Source organism: Bufo gargarizans, unplaced genomic scaffold (assembly GCF_014858855.1).
Source record: "Bufo gargarizans isolate SCDJY-AF-19 unplaced genomic scaffold, ASM1485885v1 fragScaff_scaffold_685_pilon:::fragment_2:::debris, whole genome shotgun sequence".
Classification (NCBI taxonomy): domain Eukaryota; kingdom Metazoa; phylum Chordata; class Amphibia; order Anura; family Bufonidae; genus Bufo; species Bufo gargarizans.
This window is the reverse complement of record NW_025334163.1, coordinates 131,425-149,653: the sequence shown is the minus strand read 5'-3', so window position 1 is coordinate 149,653 and position 18,229 is coordinate 131,425. Positions and strand designations below refer to the sequence as shown.

The 18,229-nt window shown below is 45.1% G+C and overlaps 1 protein-coding gene across 1 annotated transcript in view; it reads right to left on the bottom strand.

Annotated features, from left to right (window-relative positions):
- The window catches only part of EGFLAM (EGF like, fibronectin type III and laminin G domains), a 120,967-nt gene that overhangs the window by 15,684 nt on the left and 87,054 nt on the right, over positions 1-18,229 (bottom strand). Inside the window, exons 10-15 of the mRNA XM_044273441.1 lie at positions 15,576-15,676; positions 10,282-10,382; positions 9,670-9,814; positions 7,386-7,575; positions 7,175-7,300; positions 549-792 (exon numbers count right to left, since the gene is read on the bottom strand). Coding sequence (XP_044129376.1) covers positions 549-792; positions 7,175-7,300; positions 7,386-7,575; positions 9,670-9,814; positions 10,282-10,382; positions 15,576-15,676 — 907 coding nt within the window. The remainder of the gene's footprint in view (positions 1-548; positions 793-7,174; positions 7,301-7,385; positions 7,576-9,669; positions 9,815-10,281; positions 10,383-15,575; positions 15,677-18,229) is intronic.

Genomic DNA, 18,229 nt, shown 5'->3' with positions numbered 1-18,229 from the left:
TTCTGCGACTGAAAATCAGTTTCATTCATTAGACTGGGGCTGCAAGCACATGGATTTTAACTGGCTGATTAAGAACAGGTGCAGTACACATATCCGTCCTCTACGGACAACAGAGGGCAGCTAGATTACTAACTGGATAAGTGTGAACAGGCGTTATACACACATCTGCCCTCCAGGGGCAGCAGAAGGCAGCCTGATTTTTAACTGGATGAGTATCAACAGGTGCACTACACACATCCATCCTCCAGGGGCAGCAAAGGGCGGCTAGATTACTAACTGGATAAGTGTGAACAGGTGCAGTACACAAATCCATCCTCCAGGGGCAGCAGAGGGCATCCAGGTTTTAATCGGTGAATAGGTGGACTGATCTGATAATGAAGGAAGGAATGATCGATATCTTTAGATTGCAGTGCGACCATTTCACTTTTTTCCCTATGTACATTAGAAGTCTCAGACAGTGCTGCCAGCTATACAGTAGACTTCCTTCCCTGCGCCGCACAGACTTCTTTTTGGTCTATCGCATCATACATAAGCGTAACCCCCCTCACCGTATCATCGCTGTTCCCGAGCCGCAGTCAAACCTGAAGACCACATAGCCGCTGACCATGGTGATAGATACAAAGTCTTTGCTGTCACTGTCGTAGCTGTAGAGGATTGTTCCGTCTTCTGCATCTGGGCGGAACGTCATATCAAACTCCATGAATGAGAGGTAATGGTGCGGCTCAAATGGCCATCTTGTCACAGCGAAGGAACGGGCGGACTCATTGAACTGGGGGATAGCCAGGACGAAAGCTGCAACAGAGGGACAAAACATATATGAGTGAAGTCCATTGGCCCAAAGGGTTCAGGCAGGATTAGGAAACTTCCTTCGGCAACAGTGCCACACCTGTCCACGTGGTGGTATCTGGTATTGCAGCTTAGCTCAACTGAAGTGAATGTGACTGATCTGATGCAATTGTATCCAGTCTAGACAATGCTCTGTGAGCTAAACAGCCCGGACTCCAGACTGATACATTGTAACAAACTAGTACAGTTGTATCCAGCCTAGACAATGCTCTAGCAACAGGACAAACACTCACGTCCCCAGCCTCCTCTCCACTCATGTGACTTGCACACATTGCGCTCAAACTGAGTGCATAAAAGAACTGGAAACACTGTGTTTTAATGTAATACGTTTTATTGTCCTGAGGAAGGGGGATGTTCTGCCCCAGAAACTCGTAGACCAACTTTAATAAAAAGATTACCTTGATTAGTACCTTTTGAGTATAGAGTCCTTACTGCACCAGCGCCACCGAGAATGGTCTGATTTTTCTTCACTTCTCTGCACATTGTAACAAACCAGCACAGTTGTATCCAGTCTAGACAATGCTCTGTGAGCTAAACAGCCTGGACTCCAGACTGATACATTGTAACAAACTAGCACAGTTGTATCCAATGTAGACAATGCTCTGTGAGCTAAACAGCCCGGATTCCAGACTGATACATTGTAACAAACCAGCACAGTTGTATCCAGTCTAGACAATGCTCTGTGAGCTAAACAGCCTGGACTCCAGACTGATACATTGTAACAAACCAGCACAGTTGTATCCAGTCTAGACAATGCTCTGTGAGCTAAACAGCCTGGACTCCAGACTGATACATTGTAACAAACCAGCACAGTTGAATCCAGTCTAGACAATGCTCTGTGAGCTAAACAGCCCGGACTCCAGACTGAGACATTGTAACAAACTAGCAGAGTTGTATCCAGTCTAGACAATGCTCTGTGAGCTAAACAGCCCGGACTCCAGACTGATACATTGTAACAAACTAGCACAGTTGTATCCAGTCTAGACAATGCTCTGTGAGCTAAACAGCCTGGACTCCAGACTGATACATTGTAACAAACTAGCACAGTTGTATCCAGTCTAGACAATGCTCGGTGAGCAAAGCCCATCAGCAGCATCTGCACAAGCCTTGCTGCTAGTTTGTTACAATGTATCAGTCTGGAGTCCAAGCTGTTTAGCTCACAGAGCATTGTCTAGACTGGATACAACTGTACTAGTTTGTTACAATGTATCAGTTTGGAATCCAAGCTGTTTAGCTCACAGAGCATTGTCTAGACTGGATACAACTAGCAGGACTAGCTATGGACAGGTTTACTGCCTCTGAATATAAGTTAGAGTAATATTGGTCACTGACGGCAAGGACAGATCTTGATTAGAGATGAGCGAACCTCTGTTTTAAGTTCGGCGTCTAAAGTTCGGGTTTGGATTAGCGGAGAATCCCGATCTGGAACCGGATATGGATTCCGACTTCCGTTGTGGTCCGTGGTAGCGGAATCAATAATGGCCGATTATTGATTCCGCTACCACGGACCACAACGGAAGTCGGAATCCATATCCGGTTCCAGATCGGGATTCTCCGCTAATCCAAACCCGAACTTTAGACGCCGAACTTAAAACAGAAGTTCGCTCATCTCTGATCTTGATGTAAGGAAAAAATTAAAACAAAGTCTATTAGAAAGTTGTAATACTTTAAAAATGAAATTGATTTAGATTGATGAAGTCCCTACAAAATGGGTTTCAGGCAGTGATCCTGAGATTACTAGTTCTATGAAACTAGATGACCAGGACTTCATTCAGCAGGACTACAGCACCACCTAGTGGTAGAATTTTGCCGTACACCACTTCATGTAAACTTCAGAATACATAACTTTTAGACAATCATCATCTTTATAATCTTTTCCTAGATGATAACAGGATCACGGCTGCTGGGAACCTCGGTTATCTGGTGCAGCAGAGCTGAGTTAGTGATTATATTTTGTTATATAGGCAGGGTCCTTTGTAATCCACTGGTATTTATTGGAATCCATTGCATTTCATCAGCGCCCTCAGGCCAAGAATTGCACTTGCCTTGGCCCTTAATGTTAACTAACAGAAGGGCTCATAGAAAGGCTCATGGTCGGGGTCAATGACCACATCTCAACCTTCCCGAGCTTTTGTGTAGTGAGTGTCACTGGCAAGTAGAAATGTTGCACAGGGCAGCCCCACCTCTCTGAGGAGTCACTGATGTCAAGAGTCCGAGAGGCGATGTAGTATGTGGCACGTGCACCATTTTCAACATGTGCCCTCCCCACCACAATAGGACTTGCCCCTAACCTGAGGGATATCAACCATTCATATGACCCTCCTTCATAACATCTCAAAATAACTACAGTCAACGCACTCGTAAACAATAAACCCCCCCAAATTAATATAGACCCTGACAAAACCCAAAAATCAATACAGACCCAGGACTAGATCACATAGTCTTACATTCCGGTTGTGAGATCTGGCAGAGGATCTCAAAAGGGGGCAAAATACTTCCATTTTGTCCCCATTCATTGTCAATGGAGACAAAACAGAAGAAACCAGAACAGGATGTTTCCGTTTTAGTTTTTTTCAGTTTTTTGACTAAACACAAAACAACTAAAAGCGCCAATTTTGTGTCCGGTATGCGAAACTGAACAAACTGGATCTGGCATTAAAAACAATGTAAGTCAATAGTGCCGGATCTGTTTTTTCTTTTTTCAGATCCAAAGAAAATGGATCCGGCACCATTGACTTTATTTTTTGTGCCGGATCTGGTTTGTTCAGTTTTGAATTAATACAACCGCATCCGAACAGAACGGATGTATTAAATGGAACTGAAGCGCTTTGCTCCGGTTTCGAGAATCTCTGCTGGATCCCAGAACCAGAATGCAAAATGCATATGTGAATGTAGCCATATACCCCAAGAAAAATACAGACCCCAGATCCGGCCCCAAAATAAATACAGACACTAATCGACCTGCAGTCCCCAGACCAAAACCCAAAATACATACAGACCCCAAAATGTATACAGTCACCAGAACAGACCCGGACCCCTAAATGGATCACTACAGGTGTAAACAAATAAGGACCCCAAACCAGACCCAGGGGGACCGAAACACGGGTAGATCTCCGTTTATGTGGCATCTATCAAGTCTCTGATGAATGCAAGTGAAAGGGATTCAATAAAAAACAAAGACCTCAGACCAGACCCCCTTTACTAATGCAGACCCCACACCAGAGCCCCTAAACTAATACATACCCAACTGTCCACACACCAGACCCCTAAAATAATACAGACCCCACACCAGAGCATCTAAATTAATGCCCCAAACTAATACGCTACTCACAAAAAGTTAGGGATATTTCGCTTGTGGATGAAATTTCTGGATGAACCTAAAATGCCCTCTAACCTTTACAGGTGAACTTAATGTGACCTTCTCTAAACTTCTGAATGCACATGTCCAACTGTTCAATGTTTCATTACTTTTTGCACAACTTGCTTTTCTCTAATAAGGAGCTTAACGGCAAAATTCACAGGTGTTTGATCCATGAATCGCCCAGTAAATTTTCCTGGTTCATTTAGAATTGGCATTTAAACAGTCCTCCTCATCATGCTGCTCACATTTTGACATCATGAGACCAAGACGACGCCTAACAATTAATTAAAGGGCTTCTGTCACCCCCCAAAAGTCATTTTTCGTTTTTTGGCTACTTCAAATTCTTATACAGCGATTTTTCAATATATAGTGCTCTTAGCCTTTTTCATTCACTAGTTTCTTTAAAAAACAGACTTTTATAATATGTAAATTACCTCTCTACCAGCAAGTAGGGCGGTTACCTGCTGGTAGCAGCCGCATCCTCCTTTCATAAAGACGCCCCCTCCTCATGTTGATTGACAGGGCCAGCGAACGCGCTCGTCTTCTGGTTGGCCCTGTCTGCGTTCAAAATCTGGCGCCTGTGCCGTACTGGTCTTCAGTCGGCGCAGGCGCACTGAGAGGAGGACGCTTGCTCGGCCGCTCCTTCCTCAATGCGCCTGCGCCGATGACGTCACATCTACACTCGGCGCAGGCGCACTGAGGAAGGAGCGGCCGAGCGAGCGTCCTCCTACGTAGCTACAGAGCTTAGAGTGTCATCAGGAGGTTGTATCAGAGATACAGAGAGACTGGAAGAGTCACAGAAAGGCAGAGAAGTGGACGTCCTTTGGCCACATCCCACACTGATGACCACTTCATTGTGAACAATGCCATGCGTAACCGGATGATGAATGCCACACAACTCCAGGCACATTTATGGGAGGTGAGAGGCACCTAAGTGTCACGTCAGACCATTCGAAACCGTTTACATCAGCGTGGTCTGCTTGCTAGACAACCTGCAAGGTCATCGTTTTGCATGGGCAAAGGAGCATGCCAAGGAGCATCTACGCTGGACCAGGAACCAGTGGGGGTTGGGCACTTGATACTAGCAGATGGGGGGGTTTGGCACTTGATACTGGCACATGGGGGGGTTTGGCACTTGTTACTGGCACATGTGGGGGTTTGGCACTTGATACTGGCACATGGTGGGGGGTTTGGCACTTGATCCTGGCACATGGGGGGCATGGAGAGGCACTTGTTACTGGCACATGGGGGGGCACGGAGAGGCACTTGGGGGGGAGAGGCACTTGTTACTGGCACATGGGGGGTGGAAGAGAGGCACTTGATACTGGCACATTATTATGGGGCACTATGGAGGCTTCTACTGAGGCCACAAAGAAGGGGTATTTTATATGGTGGGCTCTGTGGGGTATTAGTATTATCTGTTTCTGCAGTATAGTATTAGGGGTCACAGTGGCACAGTATTGGGGGAGGTAGGATGATTTGTCCAGAAGATGGGAGGATGATGGAAAAGTAGTAAACTAAGATTTTGTTGTTGTTGTCAAACTGCAGAGACGGAAAATGGCGACAAAATGATGGTCTGGTCTGAAGGTCTGAAAGGATAAAGACGAGGACAGAGAACATCTACATCAAAGGAGACGTCACTGGATGTAAGAGGTATGGGGCGCTGTATTTCTGTAGTGATTGGGGGAGACGTTAAAATCAGCAAGTGTCATGTGTGTGTGTGTGTGGGGGCTTATTGTTTTTCGCCCCAGGGCCCCATTTCACCTAGAACTGGCCCTGGCTATGCATCAGCCTTTGGTGGTGGTGGTGTTACAGTGTGGGCAGATGTGTCTAGTCAATACAGAACTGTCCTACACTTTGTGAATGGTCCAGTGACAAGCCCATACTACTTGAATAACATCATTAATCCAGTCATTGTGCCTCAGCATGAACAACACAGACCTAATGTCATCTTCATGGAGGACAATACTCCAGCTCATCGAGGTCCAATCATTAGGGAACGGCTGCTGGAGACTGGGGTACCTCAAATGGAGTGGCCTGCACTTTCTCCAGACCTGAATTCCATTGTAAACCTATGGGATCAGCTCAGTCGCCGTGTAGAGGCTCGTAACTCTGTACCGCAGAGCCTCAATGACCCGAGGGCCTCCCTTCAAGAAGAGTGGGATGCCATGCCGCAGCCTCAGCAGACAATAAGGCGACTTGTGAACAGCATGAGACGTCGTGGTCAAGCTGCAATTAATGCTCAAGTTCACATGACAAGTTATTGAGACACTGAAATTTTTTAGGGGTATACCCACCACTGGTGTTGGCTTTGTTTCAATAAGTTGTTGAGATGAGGAAATCCCCATTGCTGCTTCTACTTAAATGCCCGACTTTCATGATATAATATTACTGGAGCAGGAACTTTTTAAGTTTTTCATAAATTTCACCTGAAAGCCAAATATCCCTAACTTTTTGTCAGTAGTGTATATAGTCCAGACCAAAGCCCCTAAACTAATACAGACCCCAGAGTAAAGCCCCTAAACGAATAGAGACTCAAGAACAGATCCTAAATGAATACAAACCCCAGACCCCCTAAATTAATGCAGATCCTACAGCATATCCTCTGAATAAATACAAATTTAGGACCTCCTGCAGCTAATACAGACCCCAGACCAGACCCTGGTTCCTGCAGCTTGCAGTCCCCTTCACACCCTGGCACTGTCACATACAATATCTTCACACCAGCCCCCGGAGTCAGGCTGTTCCCTTCAGCTAAGAGTGAAGAAGACTACAGGAATGGAGTGAGTATTATTCCGGACAAGGTGCCTAGGAGATTTGGCGGCTCTTCTTGCAATCTAGGAGGTCTCCTCTACTTTTGGGAGACCTTGGACATTCCAGGAGAGTTGACGATCATGGTCAACTTGTGGGATTTCTAAATGATTCTTAACATCTGCACATTTGGAGACATGTATCTTTCAGGCTCACCTTCCTCACAGTGACGTCCCTGAAATCCAATAGGACACAGACACATGTAGGAATCTGCTGACTTGGAGGTGCAGGTGCCGCCATTAATGCAGGAAGCCTCGTCACAGACCCCGATGCTGCAGTCACCTGCGTACAATGGATGAGCAGGTTATAGCTGAACAGGAGCCGAGTATAATTCCTGAAGAATGCTATATACATGATAATCACTCACCTACATCCGATCCACTGAGAGCCCTTCCCAGGGGCCACTGCCTCATGTCAATATTCCTGCCATTCACAGACAGAGACTGGACGCAGCCTTTAAAGCCCCGGTTGGTTCCCGCTGATTTTACCAGCCAGTAGATACTTGGTGCACCGCCCAGATAGAAGGGGGTTCGGAAGGTGATCTTACTGTACTGACCCTGGTGGAGGGGAGTGCAAACAGATATATGTCCAGTGATACAGTGCTTTAAGAACATCTTACCATGTTATCTATTCATCTACAGCTGGAAATAAAAGTAAGTGAACCCTTCAGAACTACCTGCATTTCTGCATTGTTTTCTAAAACACAATGTAACTAAACTATTAACACAACCAGTCAATACCAGTCATGCATTTCATCCACAGTGCTTGGAGATAAAGTAAGTGAACCTCTGAGTTAATGAGTTCTACAAGAGCTAATTGGCAAAAGGTGTTTCAATTAAGGATATGAGATTAGAAGTGTGAGTTTCACAGTGCTTTACACATTAAATGAAGGCACACAAAGCCTGGTTACTGACAAATCTGTTCTCAAGAAAGATTGGTTAGTGGGAATCAACTGTGACGCATGATGGAGAGGGCATCATGGTGTGGGGCTGGCAGAGGTAGCATTATGGTTTGGGGCTGTTAGAAGGGGTACCATGGTTTGGGGAGGATCATGATTTGGAGCTGGTGGGGGGCATCATAGTTTGAAGCTAGTCGAGTAGGACATCCTGGTTTGGGAATGATGAAGAGGACATCATGGTTTGGGGCTGGTGGATGAGCTTTCATAGTTTGGAGCTGGTAGATGGAACATCATGGTTTGGGGTTGGTGGAGGAAGAATCATGGTTTGGGGCTGGGGAAGAGCCATCATGGTTTGGGTCTGGTAGAAGGGGCATCTTGCTTTGGGATTGGTGGAGGGAGCATCATGTTTTGGGGCTCGTAGAAGGGGCATCTTGGATTGGGGTTGGTGGAGGAAGAATCCTAGTTTTGAGTTGGTGGAGATCCATAATTGTTTGGGGCTGGTAGAAGGGGCATCTTGGTTTGTGTTTTGTGAAAGGAACATCATGTTTTAGGGCTGATGGAGAGGAATCATGGTTTGAGTCTGGTAGAGGGGGTATCCTGGTTTGGGATTGGTAGAGTGAGCATCATGGTTTGGGGTTGATGTAGAGCCAAAATGGTTTGGGGCTGGTCGAAGGGGCATCCTTGTTTGGGGTTGGTGGAGGGAGAATCATCATTTAGGGCTGGTTGAGGGAGAATCATGGTTTGGGGCTAGTAGAAGGGACATCATGGATTGGGGCTGGTGCAGGAAGCATCATGGTTTGGGTTGGTGGAGGGAGCATCAAAATTTGGGGCTGGTAAAAGGGCCATCATGGTTTGGAGATGGTAGAAGGGACATTATGGGTTTGGGGCTGGCACAGGGGAATAATGGTTTGGGACTGGTTGAGGCAGCATAATGGTGTGGGGCTGATGGAGGAAGCAATAAGGTTTGGAGCAGCTTTCCTGTCTTAGTGCCTGGGCGCCTTGTGATCATCAAGGGAATAATAAATATAAGGGTGTATGAAACCATTTTAAAGGGAAATGCAGACAATATACATGGTCTCAAGTTTAAGAAACATTGGTGATAATGCAATACAATAACCCAAAGCACAGAAGTAAATCAGCTAAAAAATGGTTGAAAAAGACTTGCATTTTGTTGAAATGGCAAAATCCTGACCTTAGAGAGGTTATCCAGGTAAAAATAACTATGACCTATCCTTAGGATAGGTCATCATTATCACATTGGCGAGGGTCTGAGTCCTGGCACCATCACCAATCAGCTGTTTTAGGGAGCTGCTGCGCTCACCTGAGCTCTGGCGAGTGATACAGGCTCCGAGCAGCTTTTCAAGCGCAGCGCCGTTTATCCTATAGTGGCAGTGCTTGATATTGCAGCTCAGCCCCATTGACTTCAATGGTCAGCTTATTTCAAAGGGTTCGATTACTTTTTCTTGCAAGTCTTGCTACTTTTTCCTATAGTAATAAAAATCCTAAAACAAGGCAGAATTGCAATCATACAGCTCTGCTCTGTTGTTCCCTGTTATCAGCCATTTTGCTCGCTGGAGTGTTCTTCAATGGGATGTCTCCACAAATTGCACTTTTTATAAGCTCCTAGATTGACCTCTGGCACCCATCATCTAAAGACTTCCTTCACCCTACAAGAGCCATGTGGTGACTTGTATTGTCTGAGAATTGGGGTCCTGCCATAGACTTTGCCCCAGCTGTGCATTTGGTATCTTACCGGAGATCTCCCAGACACTGCTGCCCCATTATCTAGCTGGATCCATCCATTAAGACCTTCTCTGTACAGCGTTACAATGTGCCAGACGCCTGGTTTGATTTTATTGTCGCTAGTGATGACTGCTGTCCCAGTACCGCAATTATACCTGGAAAAGAAAAGGTTAATTGTACAAGGTGTGTCATTGTCTTGAAGGGAATCTCCACTTTTCTTCATCATGTTGTTTTCCCTGATGGTTATAGGGGTCAGAGGTCTATGTTCTGGTACATACAGAGCTCAAACCCCCCTGTATATATTTAGTTATATGATAAACTTCTGCTTCCTGCAGCCACCACTAGGGGGAGCTCACACTTACTGTATACTTTAAACTGCATACAAACACTGTATGCTGTAAACTCTTGAGCTCCCCTTAGTGGTGACTACAGGTATACAAAGTTTTATCATATAGGTATACTTATGCAGAGGGTTTAGGGCTCTGTTTCAGAAAAATGGAGCTCTGACCTCTATAAAAATATATTAAAGGCCGGATTTTCTACCTTTTTTAGAAAACAAAAAAAGTTTAACTTTTTAGAACAACTCAAATCAGATGCAAAATGTCTTCTCTAGGTGGCTTACCGAAACTGGACGCTCCTGCGAATAATAGCCAAAGACATAAAATCTCCCCGGCCATATTCATTTTCACCACAGTAGAGAAGAAGGCCATCGTCACCATCAGCCTGAAGTCCAAGATAGACACATAAGATTCTGACCCATAAAACCACATCATCACATGCCACAATAAACTGATAACTAAACCTTAAAGGGGATTAGAAAAAAAAGGATTAGAAAAACATGGCTGCTTTATTCCAAAAACAGCGCCACACTTGTCCACTGGTTGGGTGCGGTACTGCAGCTCATCCTAATTCATTGCAATAAGGATAAGTTACAATTCATGGATGTGGTGGTGATGTGTTTGGAAGAAAGCAACCATGTTTTTCTAACTCTGTACATCCCCTTAAATTATAATGACAAGAACGACAACAATCTGTAGCTCTGTAATAATAATTTCACAGTTCTGCAGGCTTCTGAACTCAAGCTTTCAAGCAACCCTTGCTTGATCAATGTCTGCAAACAGCTCTAAAAAGAACAAACTGACCCATGTGCTATCGGGGCTCAGCTAAGCTTTTAGGGACACATCTGCCCATAAAATGTCTGCCTGTTTCCAGATATGACCAGCTGAAGTGTGAATGCAGCTCTGGAGGATAATACAAAATCAGTAGTGTTTTGTGTTAAAGGGGTTTTCCGGGATTTTAATATTGATGACCTATCCTCAGGATAGGTCATCAATATCAAATCCACGGGGGTCCAACACCCAGCACCCCCACCGATCAGCTGTTTGAAGAGAAGGACGCTCTCCGTGAGAGCGCAGCCTTCCCTTCATTGTTCACCTGCTCGCCGTCGACATCACAGCAGTGAGCAGTGTAATTACAAGCCGTCCTATTCACTTCAATGAGACAGCTCATTCCATTGAAGTGAATGGGATGGCGTGTAATTACACTGCTTACCTCTTTAACCCCCTCAGCCCCGCTAGGTGAAACCCCCTTCATGACCAGAGCACTTTTTACACTTCGGCACTACACTCCTTTCACCGTTTATCGCTCGGTCATGCAACTTACCACCCAAATGAATTTTACCTCCTTTTCTTCTCACTAATGGAGCTTTCATTTGGTGGTATTTTATTGCTGCTGACATTTTTACTTTTTTTGTTATTAATCAAAATGTAACGATTTTTTTGCAAAAAAATGACATTTTTCACTTTCAGCTGTAAAATTTTGCAAAAAAAACGACATCCATATATAAATTTTTCGCCAAATTTATTGTTCTACATGTCTTTGATAAAAAAAAAATGTTTGGGCAAAAAAAAATGGTTTGGGTAAAAGTTATAGCATTTACAAACTATGGTACAAAAATGTGAATTTCCGCTTTTTGAAACAGCTCTGACTTTCTGAGCACCTGTCATGATTCCTGAGGTTCTACAATGCCCAAACAGTAGAAACCCCCCACAAATGACCCCATTTCGGAAAGTAGACACCCTAAGGTATTCACTGATGGGCATAGTGAGTTCATAGAACTTTTTATTTTTTGTCACAAGTTAGCGGAAAATGATGATGATTTTTATTTTTTTTATTTTTCTTACAAAGTCTCATATTCCACTAACTTGCGACAAAAAATAAAAAATTCTAGGAACTCGCCATGCCCCTCACGGAATACCTTGGGGTGTCTTCTTTCCAAAATGGGGTCACTTGTGGCGTAGTTATACTGCCCTGGCAATTTAGGGGCCCAAATGTGTGAGAAGAACTTTGCAATCAAAATGTGTAAAAAATGACCGGTGAAATCCAAAAGGTGCACTTTGGAATATGTGCCCCTTTGCCCACCTTGGCAGCAAAAAAGTGTGACACATCTGGTATCGCCGTACTCAGGAGAAGTTGGGGAATGTGTTTTGGGGTGTCATTTTACATATACCCATGCTGGGTGAGAAAAATATCTTGGTCAAATGCCAACTTTGTATAAAAAAATGGGAAAAGTTGTCTTTTGCCAAGATATTTCTCTCATCCAGCATGGGTATATGTAAAATGACACCCCAAAACACATTCCCCAACTTCTCCTGAGTACGGCGATACCAGATGTGTCACACTTTTTTGCTGCCAAGGTGGGCAAAGGGGCACATATTCCAAAGTGCACCTTTCAGATTTTGCAGGCCATTTTTTACACATTTTGATTGCAAAGTTCTTCTCACACATTTGGGCCCCTAAATTGCCAGGGCAGTATAACTACGCCACAAGTGACCCCATTTTGGAAAGAAGACACCCCAAGGTATTCCGTGAGGGGCATGGCGAGTTCCTAGAATTTTTTATTTTTTGTCACAAGTTAGCGGAAAATGATGATTTTTTTTTTTTTCTCTTTTTTCCTTACAAAGTCTCATATTTCACTAACTTGCGACAAAAAATAAAAAATTCTAGGAACTCGCCATGCCCCTCACGGAATACCTTGGGGTGTCTTCTTTCCAAAATGGGGTCACTTGTGGCGTAGTTATACTGCCCTGGCAATTTAGGGGCCCAAATGTGTGAGAAGAACTTTGCAATCAAAATCTGTAAAAAATGGCCTGCAAAATCTGAAAGGTGCACTTTGGAATATGTGCCCCTTTGCCCACCTTGGCAGCAAAAAAGTGTGACACATCTGGTATCGCCGTACTCAGGAGAAGTTGGGGAATGTGTTTTGGGGTGTCATTTTACATATACCCATGCTGGGTGATAGAAATATCTTGGCAAAAGACAACTTTTCCTATTTTTTTATACAAAGTTGGCATTTGACCAAGATATTTCTCTCACCCAGCATGGGTATATGTAAAATGACACCCCAAAACACATTCCCCAACTTCTCCTGAGTACGGCGATACCAGATGTGTCACACTTTTTTGCAGCCTAGATGCGCAAAGGGGCCCAAATTCCTTTTAGGAGGGCATTTTTAGACATTTGGATCCCAGACTTCTTCTCACACTTTCGGGCCCCTAAAAAGCCTGGGCAGTATAAATACCCCACATGTGACCCCACTTTGGAAAGAAGACACCCCAAGGTATTCAATGAGGGGCCTGGCGAGTTCCTAGAAAATTTTTATTTTTTGCATATGTTAGCGGAAATTGATTTTTTTGGTTTTTTTCTCACAAAGTCTCACTTTCCGCTAACTTAGGACAAAAATTTCAATCTTTCATGGACTCAATATGCCCCTCAGCGAATACCTTGGGGTGTCTTCTTTCCGAAATGGGGTCACATGTGGGGTATTTATACTGCCCTGGCTTTTTAGGGGCCCTAAAGCGTGAGAAGAAGTCTGGAATATAAATGTCTAAAAATGTTTACGCATTTGGATTCCGTGAGGGGTATGGTGAGTTCATGGGAGATTTTATTTTTTGACACAAGTTAGTGGAATATGAGACTTAGTAAGAAAAAACAAAAACAAAAAAAAAATTTCCGCTAACTTGTGCCAAAAAAAATGTCTGAATGGAGCCTTACAGGGGGGGGTGATCAATGACAGGGGGGGTGATCAATGACAGGGGGGTGATCAATGACAGGGGGGTAATCACCCATATAGACTCCCGGATCACCCCCCTGTCACTGATCACCCCCCCTGTAAGGCTCCATTCAGACATCCGCATGATTTTTTACGGATCCATGGATACATGGATCGGATCCACAAAAAACATGCGGACGTCTGAATGGAGCCTTACAGGGGGGTTATCAATGACAGGGGGTGATCAGGGTGATCAGGGTGATCACCCCCCTGTCACTGATCACCCCCCCTGTAAGGCTCCATTCAGACATCCGCATGATTTTTTACGGATCCATGGATACATGGATCGGATCCACAAAAAACATGCGGACGTCTGAATGGAGCCTTACAGGGGGGGTTATCAATGACAGGGGGTGATCAGGGTGATCACCCCCCTGTCACTGATCACCCCCCCTGTAAGGCTCCATTCAGACATCCGCATGATTTTTTACGGATCCATGGATACATGGATCGGATCCACAAAAAACATGCGGACGTCTGAATGGAGCCTTACAGGGGGGTTATCAATGACAGGGGGTGATCAGGGTGATCACCCCCCTGTCACTGATCACCCCCCCTGTAAGGCTCCATTCAGACATCCGCATGATTTTTTACGGATCCATGGATACATGGATCGGATCCACAAAAAACATGCGGACGTCTGAATGGAGCCTTACAGGGGGGTTATCAATGACAGGGGGTGATCAGGGTGATCACCCCCCTGTCACTGATCACCCCCCCTGTAAGGCTCCATTCAGACATCCGCATGATTTTTTACGGATCCATGGATACATGGATCGGATCCACAAAAAACATGCGGACGTCTGAATGGAGCCTTACAGGGGGGTGATCAATGACAGGGGGTGATCAGGGAGTGTATATGGGTGATCACCCCCCTGTAAGGCTCCATTCAGACGTCCGCATGTGTTTTGCGGATCCGATCCATGTATCCATGGATCCGTAAAAATCATGCGGACGTCTGAATGGAGCCTTACAGGGGGGTGATCAGTGACAGGGGGGTGATCAATGACAGGGGGTGATCAGGGAGTGTATATGGGTGATCACCCGCCTGTCATTGATCACCCCCCTGTAAGGCTCCATTTAGACGTCCGTATGCGTTTTGCGGATCCGATCCATGTATCCGTGGATCCGTAAAAATCATACGGACGTCTGAACGGAGCCTGACAGGGGGGTGATCAATGACAGGGCGGTGATCAATGACAGGGGGGTGATCAGGGAGTTTATATGGGGTGATCATGGGTGATCAGGGGTTTATAAGGGGTTAATAAGTGACGGGGGGGGGGGTGTAGTGTAGTGTGGTGTTTGGTGCGACTGTACTGACCTACCTGAGTCCTCTGGTGGTCGATCCTAACAAAAGGGACCACCAGAGGACCAGGTAGGAGGTATATTAGACGCTGTTATGAAAACAGCGTCTAATATACCTGTTAGGGGTTAAAAAATTCGGATCTCCAGCCTGCCAGCGAACGATCGCCGCTGGCATGCTGGAGATCCACTCGCTTACCTTCCGTTCCTGTGAGCGCGCGCGCCTGTGTGCGCGCGTTCACAGGAAATCTCGCGTATCGCGAGATGACGCGTATATGCGTGACTGTGCGCCAGCCTGCCACCTCCGGAACGCACATGTGCGTTAGGCGGTCCGGAGGTGGTTAATGGTTGCATTTTTTCACAGTAACTTATATATGATGTGCACTTTGAATCTGACTCTTATAGGGAAATGATTTTGTTAATAGTCCCATTGATTATAGTAAGATTTTTCTTATGACAAATTCTGGGGTGGCCATATCCTAAATTACCATACATAGGCTTACCTTAAATTCCACAGTAATTTGGAAGGTCTGGTATGAATTTTTCAGTGGTTCAAATGTCATATAGGAGTGACCGTAAAACTGAGGATACTGAACATTAATATCTGAAAAAAGAACATATTGTAACAAATTTCCACATTTTCCACCTTGTCAATTTAGTCGACTTGGAGAACTGGGAGGAATACTTTTTAATCTAAAGGCGAATGTCAACTCTTTTCTTTTATATGTAAATAAGTTACAATTTCTCAAAATCCCCAGCATGGAAATATAAATAAAAAAGATAATATTCTTTCTACCTGCAGCTACAATTAGGGGGAGCTCAGGAGATTACTGCATACAGATATATACAGCCACCACTAGAGGGAGCTCAGGGTATTACTGCATACAGATATATACAGCCACCACTAGAGGGAGCTCAGGAGATTACTGCATACTGATATATACAGCCACCACTAGAGGGAGCTCAGGAGATTACTACATACAGATATATACAGCCACCACTAGAGGGAGCTCAGGAGATTACTGCATACAGATATATACAGCCTCCACTAGAGGGAGATCAGGAGATTACTACACACAGATATACACAGCCACCAGTAGAGGGAGCTCAGGAGATTACTACATACAGATATATACAGCCACTACTAGAGGGAGCTCAGGAGATTACTGCATACAGATATATACAGCCACCACTAGAGGGAGCTCAGGAGATTACTGCATACAGATATATACAGCCTCCACTAGAGGGAGATCAGGAGATTACTACATACAGATATACACAGCCACCAGTAGAGGGAGCTCAGGAGATTACTACATACAGATATATACAGCCACCACTAGAGGGAGCTCAGGAGATTACTGCATACAGATATACACAGCCACCACTAGAGGGAGCTCAGGAGATTACTGCATACAGATATATACAGCCACCACGAGAGGGAGCTCAGGAGATTACTGTGTACAGATATATACAGCCACCACTAGAGGGAGCTCAGCAGAGTACTGCATACAGATATGTACAGCCACTACTAGAGGGAGCTCAGGAGATTACTGCATACAGCCACCACTAGAGAGAGCTCAGCAGAGTACTGCATACAGATATATACAGCCACCACTAGAGGGAGCTCAGGAGATTACTGCATACAGATATATACAGCCACCACTAGAGGGAGCTCAGGAGATTACCATGTGCAGTTATATGCAGCCACCACTAGAGGGAGCTCAGGAGATTACTACATACAGATATATAAAAACACCACCAGAGGGAGCTCAGGAGATTACTGCATACAGATATATACAGCCACCACTAGAGGGAGCTCAGGAGATTACTACATACAGATATATACAGCCACCACTAGAGGGAGCTCAGGAGATTACTACATACAGATATATACAGCCACCACTAGAGGGAGCTCAGGAGATTACTGCATACAGATATATACAGCCACCACTAGAGGGAGCTCAGGAGATTACTGCATACAGATATATACAGTCACCACTAGAGGGAGCTCAGGATATTACTGCATACAGATATATACAGCCACCAGTAGAGGGAGCTGAGGAGATTACTACATACAGATATATACAGCCACCACTAGAGGGAGCTCAGGAGTTTACTGCATACAGATATATGCAGCCACCACTAGAGGGAGCTAAGGAGCTTACAGCATACATTGAACTCTCTAATAACACAGCATGTATTAAGCTCCTGAAAAAAAATCAGTGCATAATTTTGGATCTAAAAACTCCTGGTGATATGAGATGGAAATGGGTTTTTCATACCAGAACTCCCATAGCTCATAGTGGCTGGTAGGGAGTGAGCAGTGAATTAAAACAGTACCTTTCTCGTACCTTTAATTAGTTTGTTCCACTATGGTTATTTGGTGTTTGGAGCACTGAGGGCGGGCCCTAGCCGCTTGGTGCACCACCTGTCCATCCCTGTGTCCATGAAGCTCCTCCTTTCCTTAGGCGACTTGCAAGTCAGGCATCAGAATCCTGCTCTCACCTGGCCCCATAATCTAATGCCTGCATCGTGCACCACAGCTTTAGCGCATGCGCAGTATTTTTAATCCAAATTGTGTCTCATGGTACAGGGGCGAGATTACAGGGCTAGACGAGAGCAGGAGCTTCATGGACACAGGGAGGGACAGATGGTAAACCAAGGACCAAGGACCCCCCACTATAAATGGTCTGATATACATAAACCTTCTGATGGACTCCCTGAGCAGCAGCTACACACATCTGGTCTGGTTACTTTCCCAGATTCCTGAGTGGAGCATCTACCTGGTTGTGCACTGCTGCTCAGGAATCAAGGAAAGCTGGGTGGCCTCCCTCTTGGCAGATCTCTAGGTTATCTGGGTGAATGCAGCAGTGTTTACCTAGATGACAATGCCGACCCAGTACTGTATCTAAAAATTGCCTTTCAGGATCCTGGAAAAGTTGAGTGTGCATTTTGGCCCGGGCTATGTTTGTGGCTTGGTTAGTTTTGGACTATCTGTGGTGACAGCTGCAGAGATGTCTATTATGTAAGCACAATACAGGTCACCATTGATTAGGACATGCGGCAGATGCTACAGGGAAGGTCATGTGCCCGCGGGTGGTAGGGGAAGCCAGTACCCTCCACTGTACCCGCATTGATTTCATTATTAACAAGTCAC